Source organism: Pongo abelii, chromosome 1 (genome assembly GCF_028885655.2).
Source record: "Pongo abelii isolate AG06213 chromosome 1, NHGRI_mPonAbe1-v2.0_pri, whole genome shotgun sequence".
Lineage (NCBI taxonomy): Eukaryota > Metazoa > Chordata > Mammalia > Primates > Hominidae > Pongo > Pongo abelii.
In genome coordinates, this window is record NC_071985.2 from 76,545,411 (window position 1) to 76,563,681 (window position 18,271).

General features: G+C 42.4%; 2 protein-coding genes and 2 long non-coding RNA genes across 17 annotated transcripts in view; 3 read left to right on the forward strand and 1 right to left on the reverse strand.

Moving 5' to 3' along the window:
- Positions 1-3,923: 3,923 nt before the first annotated feature.
- Positions 3,924-7,954, forward strand: LOC134760330 (uncharacterized). The gene is made up of 2 exons (XR_010137680.1): positions 3,924-4,066; positions 7,793-7,954. It is a non-coding gene; the product is annotated as an uncharacterized LOC134760330 (long non-coding RNA).
- Positions 4,553-15,942, reverse strand: PRDX6 (peroxiredoxin 6). Its single transcript, NM_001132889.2, is given in 5 exon segments — positions 4,553-5,626; positions 6,971-7,117; positions 7,866-8,012; positions 11,822-11,978; positions 15,787-15,942. Coding segments are annotated over 5 exon segments (675 nt in total). The 5' UTR covers positions 15,882-15,942; the 3' UTR covers positions 4,553-5,497.
- LOC134760332 (uncharacterized) lies at positions 8,605-15,909 on the forward strand. The gene is made up of 2 exons (XR_010137682.1): positions 8,605-9,045; positions 12,366-15,909. It is a non-coding gene; the product is annotated as an uncharacterized LOC134760332 (long non-coding RNA).
- Positions 15,943-16,202: 260 nt separating the features above from the next.
- Positions 16,203-18,271, forward strand: part of TNFSF4 (TNF superfamily member 4) — a 304,073-nt gene continuing 302,004 nt past the window's right edge. For 13 of the 14 annotated variants that reach the window (XR_010137667.1, XR_010137672.1, XR_010137660.1 and 10 more), the window contains exon 1: positions 16,203-16,747. Coding sequence is in view for 1 of the 14 variants with exons in the window: in XM_054525233.2 (XP_054381208.1) it covers positions 16,655-16,747 (93 nt within the window). In the remaining 13 variants the exon portion in view is untranslated. The remainder of the gene's footprint in view (positions 16,748-18,271) is intronic. The other variant, XM_054525233.2, reaches the window with a different exon arrangement.

Below are 18,271 nucleotides of genomic sequence, written 5' to 3' on the forward strand. Positions count from 1 at the left end.
AATAAAGGGATGGGTTTGACTAGTTATCTGCAGCAGGAGCATGTCCTTAAGGCAAAGATCGCTCATGCTATTGTTTGTAGTTTAAGCACACCTTTAAGAGGTTTCCGCCCTGGGTGGGCCAGGTGTTCCTTGCCTTCATTCCAGTAAACCCACAACCTTCCAGCGTGGGCGTCATGGCCATCATGAACATGTCACAGTGCTGCAGACATTTTGTTTATGGCCAGTTTTAGGGCCAGTTAATGGCCAGATTTTGGGGGGCCTGTTCCCAACATTACCCAGCTCCTATTTAAGATGGAGTTGCTCTGGTTCACACACCTCGGACAGAGGTAAGAATAGAAGGGAATACAAGAGAAGAAATCAAGTTCAAACTATTAAGAAACTTCTATACCTAGCTTAATAAGGCAGTATTTCTCAGCATGGTCCTTGTAGCATCTGTGTGTCAACAAATATGAGGTGTTTCTGAACATTACAGAAACCTGACCACAGTGGCATAACCACATAGGGGTTCATCTTTCCAGTTTAATAGGATGTCTGGAAATAGGCAGACAGGAGTGGTGCAGCTGCTTCAGGATGTTATTATGGACCCAGGGTTCCTGTAGCCTACTTCTTCTTCATCCTTGGCTTGTGATATTTATCCTCATGGTGGCAAAACAACACCTGTTAACACCAGGCCTCCCAGTTTTTTTCAGGAGTAGGGCTAAGAGCTTTCTCCTAATGAGGCTTTGCCTTTTCAGTTAGGAAGGGACCTGACCCTAGGCCAGAACTGTCACATGGCCACACCTATTTCAAAATTCACCTTGAGATGAAATGGCACCTCACCTTGTTACCCTAATGCAATCTTGTGTTCTTAGTAAGGCTTAAGAGGGAAATGGGTATCAGTTGAACAACAGCAGTGTTTGTTGTACTCTGTCACAGGTCACCTGGGTTGTCAAAAGTGAATTTGTGAGCTGTGTGTGGTGGTATGTGCCTGTAATCCCAGCTGCTCGGGAGGCTGAGGCAGAAGGATCCCTTAAGCTCAGGAGTTGGTGGCTAGCCTGGACAACATAGTGAGACCCTGTGTCTAAAATATTGTTTTAAAGTTAAAGAAGATGGATTTATAGCCACCTATGGAATCAATCCCTGGGGGTAGGCCTTTGGGCTCTGCATTTTAATGTGCTCCTCAGGTGGTTTAGTGCAGATTGAAGCCTGAGTTCCATAAGTGATAGAGGAGTAGAAGAAAACATGTCTGTTTAGGAGGCGGTACATCACCATATATTTGGGACAACTAGAGGATAATACGTCATCCCATGCATATGTTAGGATACTGTGGGCTGCAAGTACCAGAAAACCCAACTCAGACTTAAATACTAAAGAAATTTTTATGTAATGCAAGTTAAGAGGCGGGACATGTTTGTGATTGGTAGACTCAGTGAAGGTCATCAAATATCAGTTTTTCTTTCTCTCCACTCTGCTGTTTACCTTTTCAGCCTCATTCTATGGCTGATTCACTACTCCTAGGTTGTAAGACAGCTACCAGCAGCAATTAGTGCTTCATGTTTTCTTGTTTATATCCAGTGGGAGACAAACAAATGCTTACAATTGCTCTCCAGAGTGAGAAAGAATTCTAGAAACCTCTAACAATCCTCCATTTGTGTCTCATCAGCAAGAAGTGAATTACATGGCCATTTCTGAATGATGAGAGGGTAGCGATGGCCTTTTAACCAGTTAATGCTATGCCCATTTAGCTAGAATCAAAGTTGTCAGCATTTCCTCAATTTGCATTGTTTCAAACAGGAAGGGTCAAATGAATGTGAGGGAGTAAATCCCTATGCCAGTTCACTGCACCCAGTAATTGGCATCCTGACTTGGCCATTTAGGCACAGCCATTCTGGCTTCTCATCCCTTTGCTGAGCTTCTCACTGCAGATCCCTATCTTTTGGTTGGAGGTTGGGGGTAAGATCAGACTTTTGACAAGACCACAACAAAGGAATCACAGGTCTATCACTTTGGTCACCTTAGAAGACTGTACACTTTAGAAGACTAGCCAAAGCATTTCCTAACTCTTTGAGGTCGCATAGACTGCCTCTCAAGTTGTATTTCTTTCATAGCTGCAGTAGCCATACATTAATTCACTTCCTATAAATAAATCATTGGATGCATAATGAAATTTATTCTTTTCTATGAAAATTGAGGGCAGCAATTCTCATAAGGGGACTCTACTCTCCCTGCCTAATAGTGTTACAGTCATGTGTCACGTAACAGTGCTTCAGACAAATGATGGACATTTACGACAGTGGTCCCATAAGCCTTTAACGGAGCATTTATAGAAACCTAACATATTGCATTTGATGTTGGCATTGCAGATCAAGTAGGGAAATGACTGATATTCAGTAATGACGCTGGGACATTTGGTTTTCAATTTGATAAAATATATAGAAAATAAAAATATATACCATCTAGGTTTGTATAAGTACACTCTATGTAATGTTCACACAACAAAGAAATTGGCTCATGGTGCTTTTCTTAGAACATATCCCGGTCATTAAGCAATGCATGACTGTATTTAAAAATGTACTTATAAGGATCACTTCTACCCTGGAAATGCATATTCATTAGGTAATATTTTATGTTTGGAAAAGAATACTTGCACAAGGTCTCATGGCTTCATGGCTGCTTAGTGACAGAACCAGAATTCCATTTGAGCGTACGTGACCCATTTTCTTTGAGCTCTCTTTGAGCATTTTTATACTGACATCATCTATACAGGTAGAATAGTATATATAGCCAAGCACACACCAAGGCTGAATAAAAGGTAAGAGGGATAATAGATAGGTTTGAGGTTGGAGAAAACATTGACGAATCCCATTTAGAATTTGTAAATTAAACAGCAAATGTTCCATCCATCTGTAAACAAGATTCAAATCTGAGTAACTAATGTTGGAGATTTAAACTCTGAACTAGCACCATAAAAAAGGTGAAGCCAGACTCCATGACAGAGACAAGAACAAAAGAGGCAAATATCAAAGTGAAGACAAGAGAGCAGTGAGGACCCTGAAAGGGAAACAACAGGAGCCGGGGATAGTCAGATTTGCTGTAAGAGGACAGAGAGCATTTATTTATTTAAGAGACTGGGTCTATGTTGCCCAGGTTAGACTTGAACTCCTGTGCTCCAGCAATCCTTCTGCTCTCAGCCTCCCAAGTAGCTGGAACTACATGCGCATGCCACCATGCTCAGCAGTATTAGCTCAGGGCAAAATATATTGAAACGGGGAGGAATGAGAGCAGGTAGCTAGCCCTCTTGTCTCTTTCAAACCAGCATTCCTCAGAATTGGAATTTCTACCTACATTCTTGACCTTCTTAGTGTTACTCAAATTCTACATGTGGAGTAATCAAGGAAACTAAAGGCTTAATGACTTGTCTAACACATGGCATTAGGGCTTGTTTTACATTATTCTACTCAATAAAAATATAAAGGTTTCGACCGGGTGCATTGGCTTATGCCTGTAATCCCAGCACTTTGGGAGGCTGAGGCAGGTGGATCACGAGGTTAAGAGTTTGAGACCAGCCTGGCCAATATGGTGAAATCCCATCTCTACTAAAAACACGAAAATGAGCTGGGTGTGGTGGTACGCGCCTGTGGTCCCAGCTGCTCAGGAGGCTGAGGCAGGAGAATTGCACGAACCCGGGAGGCAGAGGTTGCAGTGAGCTGAGATTGTGTCACTGCACTCCAGCCTGGACAGGGTGAGACTGTCTCAAAAAAAAAAAAAAAAAAAAAAAAAAGGTTTCATGCAAAGGACTATACCTATACCAGGTGGGATGGACTGAGTGTGTCTCCTCAACATTCTTATGTTAAAGCCTAATCCCCATTGTGATAGTATTTGGATGTAGGGCCTTTGGGAGGTAATTATTAGGTCATGAGGGTAGAGTCTTCCTGAATGGGATTAGTGACCTTATGAGACGTTAAGCGATGATCCCTCTCTTGGTCATGTGAGGATACAAGAAGGCAGCTAACTACAAACCAGGAAGCAGGTCCTCGCCAGACAGGATTTACCAGTCCTTGATCTTGGACTTCCAGTCTCCAGAACTGTGAGAAATGTTTGTTGTTTAAGCCACCCAGTCTATAGTATTTTTGCTATAGCAGCCCAAGCAGACTAAGACATTGTAAATGGGACACCCTTTTCTAAACCTAGCACTTATTAGTAGAGTATAATCAAAGTCTGAGAGTATTAGTTCAGAGCAGCAAAAAGCACAGATGTACCATTATCTTTGAGGTTCACATTCCTACACCCAGCAATCCCATTAAGGCATTAGGTTAGGAGAGCTCTTTATACCAAGGATCATAACATCATGGGACTGTAGGATCCAAGCAAGTAACAGGAAGGAGCAAAGTGGACCAAGATATGTGGTAACATCACACATTCTTCAGCTGTTCCTCCATTTTCATTATATAAAATCTTATGTATCTGTCTTTGGAAGAAATTACTCAACGCCAATCCTAGAAGAAGGAAGCCTCTGCCCTTCAGGACATAAGTCTAAGCTGATACTTCAAAATATGACAACAGAATTCTCTGACCCAGTTTTAACAAAGGATTTTATTTTGTTCCCTAAAAAGTAAAATCTAGAAAATAGCAACCCACTGCAAGAAGAGTTCTATAATAAAACATTTTCAATCATTCTCTCTTCTCTTCACATGGTGTACTCTTTCATGTACACATCATCGGAAAACAGACTGATAAATGCAAACCCTGTGTGAAAGGCACATGGCACTAATATTGCTCACACCTGCTACACGTCCTTGGAAGCCAAGGGAAGCCTTTTCTGCAATCTCCCCATTTTGATAGAAACTTGTCACAAATTTTTTTATAGCAAAATATTTAAAGGTCTCTTCCCCTGCTCTTCACTTATCTACTAGAAAGGTACACAATTAAAAAGCTTTTTTCCCCCAGCCGTGATCAAGACATATTAAAAGAATATTAAAGAGCATCTGGGTTATTCTAGAAGTTCTGTGATCAAAACATATTAAAAGAATATTAAAGCGCATCTGGGTTATTCTGGAAGTTCCTGGGCTTTATACTTGGATATTTACAGAGGAAGTTGAACCTCAAGTTCTGCCACTCTTCAAAATGGGTGACAGAAGAGAGGACGTGATAGGACAGTTAAAAAAAAATTGACAGTCATTCTCTGATGGAGTGAAGCAAGCTTTGTCAACCATCAACAAATATGACCTCATTGGCCACAAGCCCTGCAGAGATCCAACAAGATTTGAGTTTTAAATACAGAACATATTTCAAACAGAACCAGCAGAGTGCTGATGTATGAATGGAATTGATTGCTAGTGAAGGCAGAGAGTAAAGAATCTCAAGAAACTTTTAGTGCCATTTTCATTTAATAAGCCATTGGTATAGCAACCTAAAAACCTTGGCTGTGATGACACCCGGATGTGTTTATGGAATTGCTGCAGGAAAACACGATTGGCAGCTGACAATCTGGCTCACAGCACCAACTTCTCCAAGAGACTTAAGGCTGGGGTGTGTAGCGGAGGTATTTCTTGCCAGATGGGAGCTCTTTGGTGAAGACTCCTTTCGGGAAAAGTTTTTTGGCTTCTTCTTCAGGGATGGTTGGAAGGACCATCACACTATCCCCATCCTATTGAAAGACATTGAGAATGGTGAAATTCAATCTCATAGTGAAGCTTCAAGGCCTTCAGGAATTAACTTTAGAAAAGTAGCTACAGGTGCTAATGAGACTAATCAAGTGTTCTCTACTCTCCCTTCTCTGAGGATTTTGTTTTCCAAGTTGATCTTTGGCACTTTTGGAGGGAAAGCGGTTCCCCCATCTTAATAAGAAACAGCCCTGTTTTAAACCCAGTAACAGCTGGCCACCACACTTTACATTTAATTCTGAGTATCATGGCCTGCAAGCCCTGTGTGATGGAATCCTGCCTCCTCTCGTCTCTTGTCCCTCACCCCACCTTCTGCGGCTTCTTCTCCAGGCATGCTAGCTTTCCTTGTATTCCTCCAACATGCCAAGCTCACTTGTAGGCCCAGTTTCTTGCACTAACTGCTCCTTCTGCCTATAGTGCTCGTCCCTCACAAGTATACATGCCTTGGTCACATCTTCTCTGTGTCTTTCCCCAAAGGTCCTTTCATAGACAGGCATTCCTTGACAGTCACTCTCCCACCCCTGTGCTGTTATTCTCCCCATCTGTGCTTGATTCTTCCCTGTAGCACCTGTTATCACCACTTAATAAACTTGTTTACTGTTTGTCTCCACTCACTGGAACGGAAGTTCTATGAGGGCAAGGACTTTCTACTGTTCACTGCTATCTCCCCAGTTCACTACTATCTGGGCTCAATAAGTACATAAATAAGTAATAATAAGTTAACTAGTGGATACAGAATTTAAGTGATTTGTCTGTCAGAAAAAACAAAACAAAGCCTGGTATTCAGGTTAGCATTATTTTAAAAATGTAGCAATGTTAAGATACTCTTGTGATGTTATCCATGTCCTAAAGAAGAAAAGTTTATGAACAAATTTTGGGGAATTCTAGCATAGGTTTAAAAGAATGAAGCTTAAGAGAAATGAAATACTTAATGACATTAATACACCAGTACTTCTACAGCCATGACTTAACGGAAACGGCCAATCAAGATTGTGTGATAAATATTTTGCCATCAGGGAAGGGTTAAAGTTTTTTTTTTTTTTTTTTTAAACCTTCTATTAGGAAAAGGAATCATTCGGACCAATATTTTTTCCAAATTATCTAAAAGTTAGAAAGCCATATAGGGAGTTTGTGTTGTGTATAAAAGGTGTTATAAAGACCTTGAAAAGGGCCTCTCAGCAAATCTTGAACTCAGCCACGAGGAAAAATCCTCCCAGTGTACTTGTGTGCTAGAAACACAGACCCAGATAACATAGACCTTGAAGTTGGCCATTTAGAGACTGGCCCTTTAGGCAAGTAGAGAAACCGCTTTTTTTAAACATCTTTACCTTCCAATCAACTGGGGTGGCAACCCTTTTCTCTGCTGTCAGCTGGAGAGAGATGACTACCCTGAGAATCTCATCAAAGTTCCTGCCAGTGGTAGCTGGGTAGAGGATAGACAGCTTCAGCTTCTTATCAGGACCAAAAACAAACACCTGTAAAGCACAGAGGGGCATAAATAGGAAGAGTTCTTTGAGTGTTATTAAAGCCACTTAGAAAGCTCTGCAGTCATTAATAATGTTCAAGGGTATAAAAACAAGACAAAAACAAAGCATCTAGAAGGATACACCAACTGCTAATGTGGATGGCTGGAATACAGATAATTTTCTTCTCCCTGTTATTTTCTAAACTTAGAAGGGAATTCTATTTGGTTCTGGCTATCCCAGTAAGAAAAACTGATATGCAAATTTAATCGAGGGAAAGGCTGTGTCAATTGGGGATGACTATCATAAAAATACTACTAATAGGAGTTGATATTGTTCCTTGAATAGTTGTACATTTATTCAGATGAGGGATTGGGTTTGTTTTCTAGTGGCCAGAGGACAGAACAAATAAAAATTTAAAACAGAGCTGCCTTATGAAGAAGGATATGGCCCATCACTTTAAAGACAGGGCGGTCAGGAGAGCGGTCAGGAGAGCTATGAAAAGGTTTCTCAATTCTGGAAGACATTTTAGGATAAACAACTTTTTTTTTTGTAGATTTCCATGAACTATGAATAAAGCAGTTGAAAAATTTAGCTGAAAATTGCATCAGCATTACAGATAATCAGTGATATTGTCGCCAATACACAGTTATTTCATAATTGTAGATATTCCCCTATCTCCTCTAGTTGGTACAAGCATTTACATGGACATACAGCCTGATCAGTTATGCTAACTACAGAATGAATTTGTATCACCTACCACACGAGCTGTCACAGGCATGCCCTTTTCATCCTTCTCTGCTGGATCCAGCATGCCCAACAGGATGGCAAGCTCCCGATTCCTATCATCGATGATGGGAAAAGGTAACTTTTCTGTGGGCTCTTCACAATTGTAAGCATTGATATCCTGAAACACAAGTAAAAAGGGAAAGAGGAATCTAAACCCAACACATGCTCTGAATTTCATCAGTTAACAGCCATCACCTTGCAAGACAGAAAAGAGACCAAATCACAGTAATTTTCTTTAAGCAATTTTAATTTTAAAAAGTGAGTTGATGAACACTCTTCATTCCAATTACTGCCAGGAGTAACAGCAGAGTACAGTACTTAGGTTGTAATCATGGACCAAAGCTGTTTTCATGCCCAGTTCTCTTAAATTCAGCATGCTTTTACTGCTATGAGAAAATAGCAGCAACCCCTTTAAAATTGCAATAATTTAGTTAGATCCAAATACAAGGCACCTCTGGTTACCCAAATACTGTAAAAATCATCAGATACAATAGGTTTGTTAAATCCATCACATCTAGAAATAATGCCATCTGTAAAGAAAATCTTATAGATCTGGTCCCTGCCTCAAAAGAACCCTGACTCAGATGTTAAGTTACAAGACAAATAAGAAATGACCAAAAAGAAAATCACAAAACAAAGCAAACACAAGAATGGAGAGTTGAATATATAACTTGAAGGACAAGTCAAAAATAAATGGGTGAAAAGGCAGAAGTAAACCTAAACTAGGGTGAAATTCAAACAGAAAACAAAGCATTTCAAGTCTGAACTAAAGAAAAATGATACACCTCCCTCCTTCCCTAGTAAAACTTTATTCATCCATTTATTTCTACTTTTCCTATCCCTGGAAGCTTTTGGAGAAAAAAAATCTAGTTTTGTTATTTGATTAAGCATTGATATAGCACTTAAGGTGGGCTAAGCATTATGGTAAGTACATATGGAATACAGATGAGTAAGACATGGCTCCTGCCTTCAAAGGAACTTCTCATTTGGTTAGAGATGATTCCAGTATGAAGCAGCAGCAAATGCAAGACTAATGTTAAATGGTGGACGGTAGATGCTGAAGTATACGAACACTCCCATCTGTAGGACTCCAAGAGTTACAAAGGCTTCAAGAAAAGAACAGGACTTCTATCTAGGCCCTTGAAGGATAGGTAAGATTTTTCACAGAGAAAAGAAAGGCATTCTAGGAATCAGGAACTATATATATATATGCATATATATGTGTATATATATGTGTATATGTGTGTGTATATATGTGTGTTTATATATATGTGTGTATATATGTGTGTGTGTGTATATATATATATATTTTTTTGAGACAGAGTCTTGCTCTGTCGCCCAGGCTGGAGTGCAGTGGTGCGATCTTGGCTCACTGCAACCTCTGCCTCCCAGGTTCAAGCAATTCTCTGCCTCAGCCTCCTGAATAGCTGGGATTACAGGCACCCGCCACCACACCCGGCTAATTTTTTTTTGTATTTTTAGTAGAAAGGGGTTTCACCATCTTGGCCAGGCTGGTCTTGAACTCCTGACCTTGTGATCCACCTGCCTCGGCCTCCCAGAGTGCTGGGATTACAGGCGAGAGCCACTGAGCCCAGCCAGGAATGATATTAATGAAACATGTGGGCAACTCTGTACATAAACTATTGATAGGAGAGTGAGGAACTTAGTTGGATAGAGTTTAGCAAGTAATGGAAAAGAGGATTTAAAATTGGAATAACGTCTATTATGTGTAGGCTTGAAAGTAAAACAGGGGCTTGATGGCATAGCGGATACAAAACCATTGTGGATTCCTCAACAGAGATGTGACAAATGTGGCATTAATGAGCTCTGAAGTGGATAACAACAAATTCTTTTTATTTATTTATTTTTTTGAGGTGGAGTCTCTGTTGCCCAGGCTGGAGTGCAGTGGCATGATCTCAGCTCACTGCAGCCTCCACCTCTCGGGTTCAAGCCATTCTCCTGCCTCAGGCTCCTGGATGACAACAAATTCTAACATTCCTTCATTTTATTATCTTAACTTTCTGTTGTCACTGGCTGCTTATGAAGTCACCAGAGCTAAATAATAATTAATATAGTCTCATGCTAGAGGCAGATTATTATATAATCAGTTGTTTGTCAAAGTTTCAGCACTGCTTCTAATAGTTCAGACTTTTTTCCTATTCAATGTAATCACAATTCTGAAAACTTCTAAGGCAGAAGCTCAGCAGGTAAAATAAACCTGAGCATGCGTCTATCCTTTAAAAGGTATTATATAATGGGCTATAAATGCTTCCTTTGGCAATATGTCACTTTAATTATTGCTGTGCACTAATTCTCTACTCTGCCACTTGCATCATGGGCATTAGATTACACCCATGAACACCAGAGAACCTATCCTAAATTATTTGGGTTTATTCTATCCTAAATTAGGCTAAATCCTACTCTTTATCATCTTGCTTTAAAAAGAACATTGATTTGAGGTTCAACTCTCATTGCCATTGGGCAGTCTTGGGCAAGTCCCTCCAACTCTCTGAGTGAAAAAAGTATGCTCAATTGCAAAAACGAAAATGAAAAATGATAGCAAAAACTACAGTTACCACTCACTGAGAAGTGTAAGGAATGAAAAAAATTCTACTTCAAGACAGATAACTGCCCTTTTTTCTCCTACACATGATTCTTCTAGTCTCAGATATTTAGGATTAACTAGCATTAACTGCTATAGGATACAGCCACAGACCCCTAACTCACAAGTCAATACATCTTTTATTCAACTGCACATGCTTGACACAGTTTCTAGTATACATCCCTCAAAAAGCAGTTATCATTATTACTTAACAGCACAGTGTAGTAAAGTCCTTAAAATGTTTTCAAGGTAAATTCAGACCACCAAATTTATTGTTCAAGTAAATTCTTTTGCTAAAAGTAGGTATTTCTTTCAGTTAATTCATTCAACAAATATTGACTGATCACCTAAGATATACTGAGTAGTGAGCATTGTTCCAGCAGTGCACAAAACAGGAGTCTCTGTTCCTGCTGAGTTTACACTCTACTAGGAAGAAACAAACAAACTAAATAGGTAATATGCAGAGTGCTGAGGAGAAGGGGATGGTGAACGTGAAAAGGAGTTATAATTTTAGATAATGAGGACAAGAAAGGCTTTGATGAAATGTCCTGTGAGTTGAGACCCGAAAGAGGTGAGGGTAAGTCACACAGATCCCTGGGAAGTGAGCCTTCCATCTATGATACAGGACATATCTTGAAGGTAGAGCTGACAAGTCTGAGGATAAATCAGATGTATGATGTGAAAATACATGAATAATTCACAATGGCTCCTGGCGAGAACAACTATAAACATGAAGTTGCCATTAGCTTAGATGAGTAAAACTCTGGATCTAAGAGTGAGGCCTAGTTAGACATGCTAGGTTTGAGATGACTGGACATCCCAGGAGAGATGCTAAGTAGGCAGTGGTTATATGAACCTGGAAGAGTCTGGCATAGAGATGAAAATTTGAGAATCACAGCACATAGATGGTATTTAAAGGTGTGAGTGGATGAGCTAACCAAGGGAAAGAGTGCTGACAGAAAAGAGAGGAGGTCCAAGAAATAAGTTCAGGGTAACTTCAGCATAAATTAGGAGTTGGGAGATGAAGAATCAGTGAGCAGGAACAGCTAGGATGTGGTGTCCTGGAAGTCAAGAAAGGAAAAAGTTTCAGGAGGTACAGTGATCACCTGGGTTGAATGCTGCTGGCAGGCCAAGAGGAGGGCTGAGAACTGACTGACCAATGGATTTAGCAATGTGATCACTGTGTGGTTCAACTGAAATTTTCAAATAATTAGTGAACTTTGAACCTAAGGCTTACTTGTACCTTAACCTCAAAACCAAGTACTCTATAATTTATAACTGGACCTATAATCTCAGGCTCAAAGCACATGCCAACTGATACTAACCTTGCTCCACGCAAGATGGTCCTCAACACTGTCTATTGAAAGGGCAATCAACTTAACATTCCTCTTGGCAAATTCTGGTGCCAGCTTTGCAGCTCTGCCAAGCTCTGTGGTGCACACTGGGGTAAAGTCCCGAGGGTGGGAGAAGAGAATGCCCCATCTGAAAGGAAGAAAAACAAGGTCACAATTGAATGAAGAGTTATCACCAACATCACAGAGAATGAAAAGTCACCACTTCTGGATCAAAAACAGTCTTTCTTTTTTAAATGAATGCCTATGATATTTACTTTTCAGCTTTTCTGTTGAGGAATGCTTTTCAATCTACTTACCTCCAGAGAAGCCTATGCTTATAGCCCAATTCAATCAAAGACATGAAATTCAAGATGACACATATTTAAAAAGACTAATGTTAAGGTGTTGCCTCCTTTAATAATTATGGTGCCACCCTGACTCCTTTTTCGCTAATAAAATCTGTGCTATTCAAGCCAAGTAGTTCACTGAAAAAACTTAATTATTTCTTCTTATCCTTTTCTACATTTTTTTCTAGCATAGACCCTGACATTCAGCTCCAATAATGGATGTCCCAGTATGCCCTGAATCCAAACAAATGCCTGACTGCACTAATAAACAGATTATGTAATCTGAAATAAATAGGTTTCTATTTTCTATTTATATGAAAAAATTAAAGTTAACATTTGGTTTCTTTGAAGCAAGTGGATATGAAATCTTTTGTAAAACCACTTTACTGATCTAACCTGCCAAACATGACACCCAATATTTATACTCTGACAAAACAATAGCACCTTCACAGTTTTACCTATCTCTTCATTTGCAGTTTCTTTTTCTTCTTTCTTCAGACCAAGCAGGTAGAATTTTGATAGCCTGCAATGTAGATTTCTACAACAGCAAATTCTTAGGAAAATACTAATATCTAAGTCATCATTGTCTTAAGATTTTATAGATTTTGAGCACATTTCAAGCTGTCACCAAGAAAGCTGAAGTACCATTTCCTTCTTCTTGGCAACAGAAACTACTCTTTCAACTGAAAAGGAAAATTTAACACTCATTTCTCCACATCCCCATCAACTTAAACCATCCTAAACCAGATGATTTAGGCAGGATCCTAAACTAGTAGATAACTAAATCTAGCCTAGATGCCAAGCTGACCTTTCTGAAGTTTCCCTGAGCACAGAGAACAAGCAAAGACAAGGGCACCTCCTTCCTACTTACGGCTGTCACTCAACTCCCAAGGTTTCAAGAAGGAAAAAGATCTTCATACAAAAAGGATGGAGGGCCCTATGGCAAGACTGGGAAGAAAGTTAATTTTTTTTTTAAGATTGTGGAGGTGTGCACTATGTTCACTTTACTATGAAGGGCAAAAGGAAGAACATAGAGTATATCTTTTGAAGTAGATAATATCACTATGAGTAAAATCTAGGCCTTAGCTTCTATGGAAAACGATCTATTTAATGGTTAGATGAGACTTAACAGAAGGTCTCCAGAAGTTGAGAAGAAATGGAACAGGGCGTTTCCTCCTGTATCGTTAAAAGGAGGATAAATTAGAAAAGTTAGGAGTTCTTTTTCCATTGTGAGTCCATAAAGACTGTTTTGCTGAATCATGCAAAAGGAACTGGTTTTAAGCCAGTTCACGTCCTTCCCTCCCTCAGAAGCAAAACTCCAGTTTACCTCATGGCTACGAACAGGATGAACTCCAAGAATGTCTTACCTTGGACTTCCTTCCCCTCCAACTCTTCCTACTGCTGCACTTAAGAGTAATTCAGTGACATTCTCCCATTTTTGTCAAAAGACAAAAGGTTTCCTCCTTCAAGAGAATGGTTCCCACTTACTAAGCCCCAGAAGACCCCTGGAAAACACGTATTTTGCTTAGTGAAGATGTGCTATGAAGAAGCCGCTTCTACCACTTACAGAAACAGCGATAAGGTCCAGTAAACTCACCCAATGTAGCACCCAACCTCTTTAGTTGTTTACAATGATCAGGGGTAAGGTAGAGCGATACGTTTTAATTTTTTCTTCTCAAAAATACCTGGATCAAAAATTGACAGTCTGATTTGGGATCATATACAGAATAGAAAATTGGAAAAATCAGGCAAAAATCCACGTGTCATAAACATATAAAAGGCTCAAACTTCTCCTTCTGGTAAGGTAGGGAATACTATGCCTGATCCTAGGCAGACTTGTATATTAGTTAATAAATGCAGATATTTCTATCGTGTTCCTAACTATGGCTCCCTGATAAAGTACCACTTTTGATCACATCTAGATGGATCTAGAGGCCAATAAACATTAACAAAACCCCAAAAAAGTATGGTTAGCTTAAAAAGCGACAGCATTTGTAATTGTTGGCACAGTAAATACGTTTTATGCTAATATTTAATCTATACAAGCTAAGAGTTCTGGAAATAGTTTATGTTTCATGGGGATGAGGGCTGCAGGTAGAAATGGGAAGGAACACAACTCTAAAAATCCCAAGGATTGCTGGAGAAATATTACTACCTAGATCCTAAGTATAAGAATGGCCATAAGCTGTATTTCTAAAGTATTTTTCTGCATTCAAGGTTTGAATATTCCATTTCTCAACCTTTTTCTGGCCTAGTCCTATCTTTCACAAAGCTTAACTTTTCCCTATTCAGTGGCTGGAAAAGGGACTTAAGAGGTTATAAGGGGTTGGGGAGGCATATGATGTGTAAGAATCTCTCCCTGGTTCTCTGCACAGCCCTGTCCAATCACTGATTCATTTCATAAGCCTGTCTCCCTGGATACTGTATATAAAAAGGATATAATCTGGGGAAGAACTGTCGTCAAGCCTTGGAGCCCCACAGTGTAGTGGGACCACTAGTACTCCAGAACCATAATATAACTAGACATGCCTGGAATGTTTCTGATGAAAACTAAGCAACTTCCAGTTTGCTGATTCAGGAGCTGTATAAAAAAAAAAAAAAAAAAGGAGCGACACTGATTTACTACTCCTATCCATAATGGTAAAATTGCCAAGTCAGATCACAGGTCATCAATTTGGCTATCATCAGCAAGCTCATGTGCTAGAAGCAAGGTAGAAAGCGGAGGGGACAGTGAGGAGCAAGCCACTGGGAAACAAAAGAGTCTCAAAGTTGGGGAGTACACGTGTCCTGGAGCCTCGAACGGCCATCACTAGCAAGAATAGGCCACTACAGCGGAACAGTATCAGAAAGTCCTTCCCTCCAAGTGTTGCAAGTTCTGGAATCTCTGAAGGCACACCTACGCAGCGTGTTCTTGGCTCTTCCTAAAGCTGTTATCAAATCATATCTTGGCCATTGGAGGCGGCTCTGGACAAAAAGTCTTTCGGCCACCTACTTGGCAGTTAGTGGTTTTAAATTTCACATTTTGTGCCCAGAAGCCTGCAAATACCACTGCACTCTCAGATGATACGTTGGCCTTCCTGTAACCTATAGCCAGCAGCTGTGTCCTCCGACTTTGGCTTTAGACACCCATCCTCCCCAGGGAGCAAATTCCAGAACGGAGGGTGGGAGGGCGGTGCGACCCTGGGCACTAGTCCGGGGAAGTGATCGCCAATGCCGTCCCGCCCTTGCGCTCTCGGCCTGACCACGCTACCTGCACAGTTTACTAAGACGAGTTAAACGGACAACAAACCCTCCCGCGGGCAGTGAGTTTCCAGAACCTGCAGAACCCAATTTTATCCTCCCCACCCCCGACCTTGGCGTGGCCTTGCCCAGCCACGCCGGAGGCGGGGAGGCCAGGAGGGATCGAGTGGCCCGCACAGGGCAGGCCGAAGGGGTGCCAGCTCCCAGCAGCGCCACACGGCCTGGCGCTCGCAGGAACCGGTGCGGGGGAAGGGGCGGGCGGCGCAGGGGGCTGAGCGACCGGGAGGACGGAAAGGAGAAGAAATAGGGAAGGCACCTCCGAGTCCGGCGCAACCGAGGCCAGGACAGGGCTACGCGGTGGCCACTTACGAGTCTCCCAGAAAGTCGTGGAAACGGATGCGGCCGACGGTGGTATTGGCCTCAAAGTTGGGAGCCACGTCCCCGAGGAGCAGACCTCCGGGCATGGCGACGGTGATGAGGTGGCGCCGCTGGGACAGCAAGCAACCGGGTGGTTCCGGCGAAGAAGCAGCCGGTCCCAGCGCGCGGAAGAATAAACGAAGGCGCGAGGGGCGGGGACTGGGGCGGCGGGGGCGGGGCCGCGGAAGGCCAGCCGCTGGGGGCCGGGCCGCGGGGGCGGAGCGCTGGGCTGGGCTGGGCTGGGCGCGGGGCGGGGCTGGGCTGGGCGCGGGGCGGGGCGGGGCTGGGCGCGGGGCGGGGCGGGGCTGGGCGCGGGGCGGGGCGGGGCTGGGCGCGGGGCGGGGCGGGGCTGGGCGCGGGGCGGGGCGGGGCTGGGTTGGGCCGGGCCGGGACGCGGCACGAGCTGGACTAACGCGGTCGCTGTTCGTGGCGCCGCCGGGCCTGCGACTAGGTGGCATCCTTCAGACGCTATAGGCCGTCTCTGCACACGTGATGCGGGGCTCGGTCACGTTGCCCCCTGAAAGCTTGAGGATGCGCCAGGTTTGACTCTGCAGGGCGTGCGCGCTTTGGGGGTGGAAGGAAGAGGAACGCGGCAGGAAGGCGAGCCCCTAGGTGGAGAATCGCCGGGGCGCGCAGGCTGCGGCGGCTTCGCACAGCCGCCCTGGGCGCTGCACGGATCCGCGCGCACCCTCCTGCGCACCCACTCGCGGCCAGCTCCCTACAGAGGAGTGGAGTGACTGCTCGACTACCACCCCTCTTTTAGTGTGAGCCTCTGGAGTCCTGACCGCCCCAGCCAAGCCACGATGAGCTGTCTAAGAGGATGTGGCAAGACCCAGAAGTGTGGGTGACCTTATGTCAGAGGAAGTGGCTTTCTTATTGCAGCAAAAATTCCCGTACCAATGTCAGTGCTAGGGTAATGTAACTAAACTTTTATTTATTTTTATTCTGCCCTCCCCTTTCTGTTTGTTATGAACCTTAAAATATTCAACACAATTATCTTGAAATCTAAATATAGAATTTAAAACATACTCTTTGAGACCTACTGTGTGCAGGTCAACTCTTGTCACCCAGGGAGGTGGGCGGCTTAGATTCATTTATTTGCTGTGAGCCAAGTACAAGGTAGATAAGATGCCTGTCCTCTTGGAGCTTTCCTTCTTGTGAAGGGAAACCGGTGACAGACAATAAGCACACAAACCAAAATATGTTAGACAGCAATCAGTCGTATTCAGAGAACTAAAATAGGGTTACGTGCCTAGAGGGTGACTGGGGGGCTGCTTTGGTTTGGGTGGTCTGGTCTGGGAAAACCACCAGGATAATGTAGGTAAACTAGTCAGCTCACGGTAGGTGCTCTGGAAATGGTAGCTATTGTTTGGATGATGATACTGGCTCATGCAGTAACTCTTGCTTTGCCTACTGTGTGCTGGACACTGTGACAGGCCATACAGTGGAGAGACACAGTCCCTGCTGTTACAGGGAAGGCATATTTATATGCAATTATAATAAAATGTAGGGTAAATTCTGATGGGGGAAGGTGTAAATGATTGGAGTTCAGATATGAGAAAAATCCTCTGGATGGGGCTGGCAGGTTTAAGGCAGGGGCATGGCAGTGTTGAGAGTAGTGACTCACATACTGTGATTTGCGTTTTCATCACAGTGATGTGTTTGTGCGTGCATGCTAATCATATTTACCCAGTTCTTCAGTGACCCAGGACTTGCAGTAAGATTACTGGTAAAAATTTCTAGCCACTCCAGAAAACCGTTTAAAGCTAATGTAATTTAATCTCTAATTTGGCTCCAAGTTTTAACAGCTCCTTGTTTTAACTCCCTTTGTAGGGAAGAAAGAGAATAATTGGGAAAGAAGAGTAGTTTGGCCTAAGGCACTGTTAACAATGTGTTGTAGAAATCAGCTAGAAAACACAATACTCTATAAATGTGGAGAATGAATACAGAAACAGATTATTGATGTCTGTCAAAGGCATAATTATATTATTGTCTGTTGTAAATTAAGCAAATATAATAAAATACTCATTAGAATTTACGGTGCCAGAAGCTGTACACTGGCAATGGTCCTGCACTCTTGTGAACTTGTTTGCTTTAGACTTTGGAGCATTTTAAATTTTCTTGAATTAGCTGTCCGCTGAAGGGGGCCAGCCCCTCCACACCTGTGGGTGTTTCTCGTCCTGGCAGGACTATAGGATAATGGTGGGGAGAAGGTCAGCAGGAAAACATGTGAGCAAAGGTCTCTGTGTCGTAAATAAGTTTAAGGAAAGGTTCTGTGCCTTGATGTGCACATAGGCCAGATTTATGTTTGACTTTACACAAACATCTCAGTGCAGTAAAGAGCAGTATTGCCGCCAGCATGTCTCACCTCCAGCCGTAAGGCGGTTTTTTCCTATCTCAGTAAATAGAATGTACCTTGAGTTTTACACCGAGACAT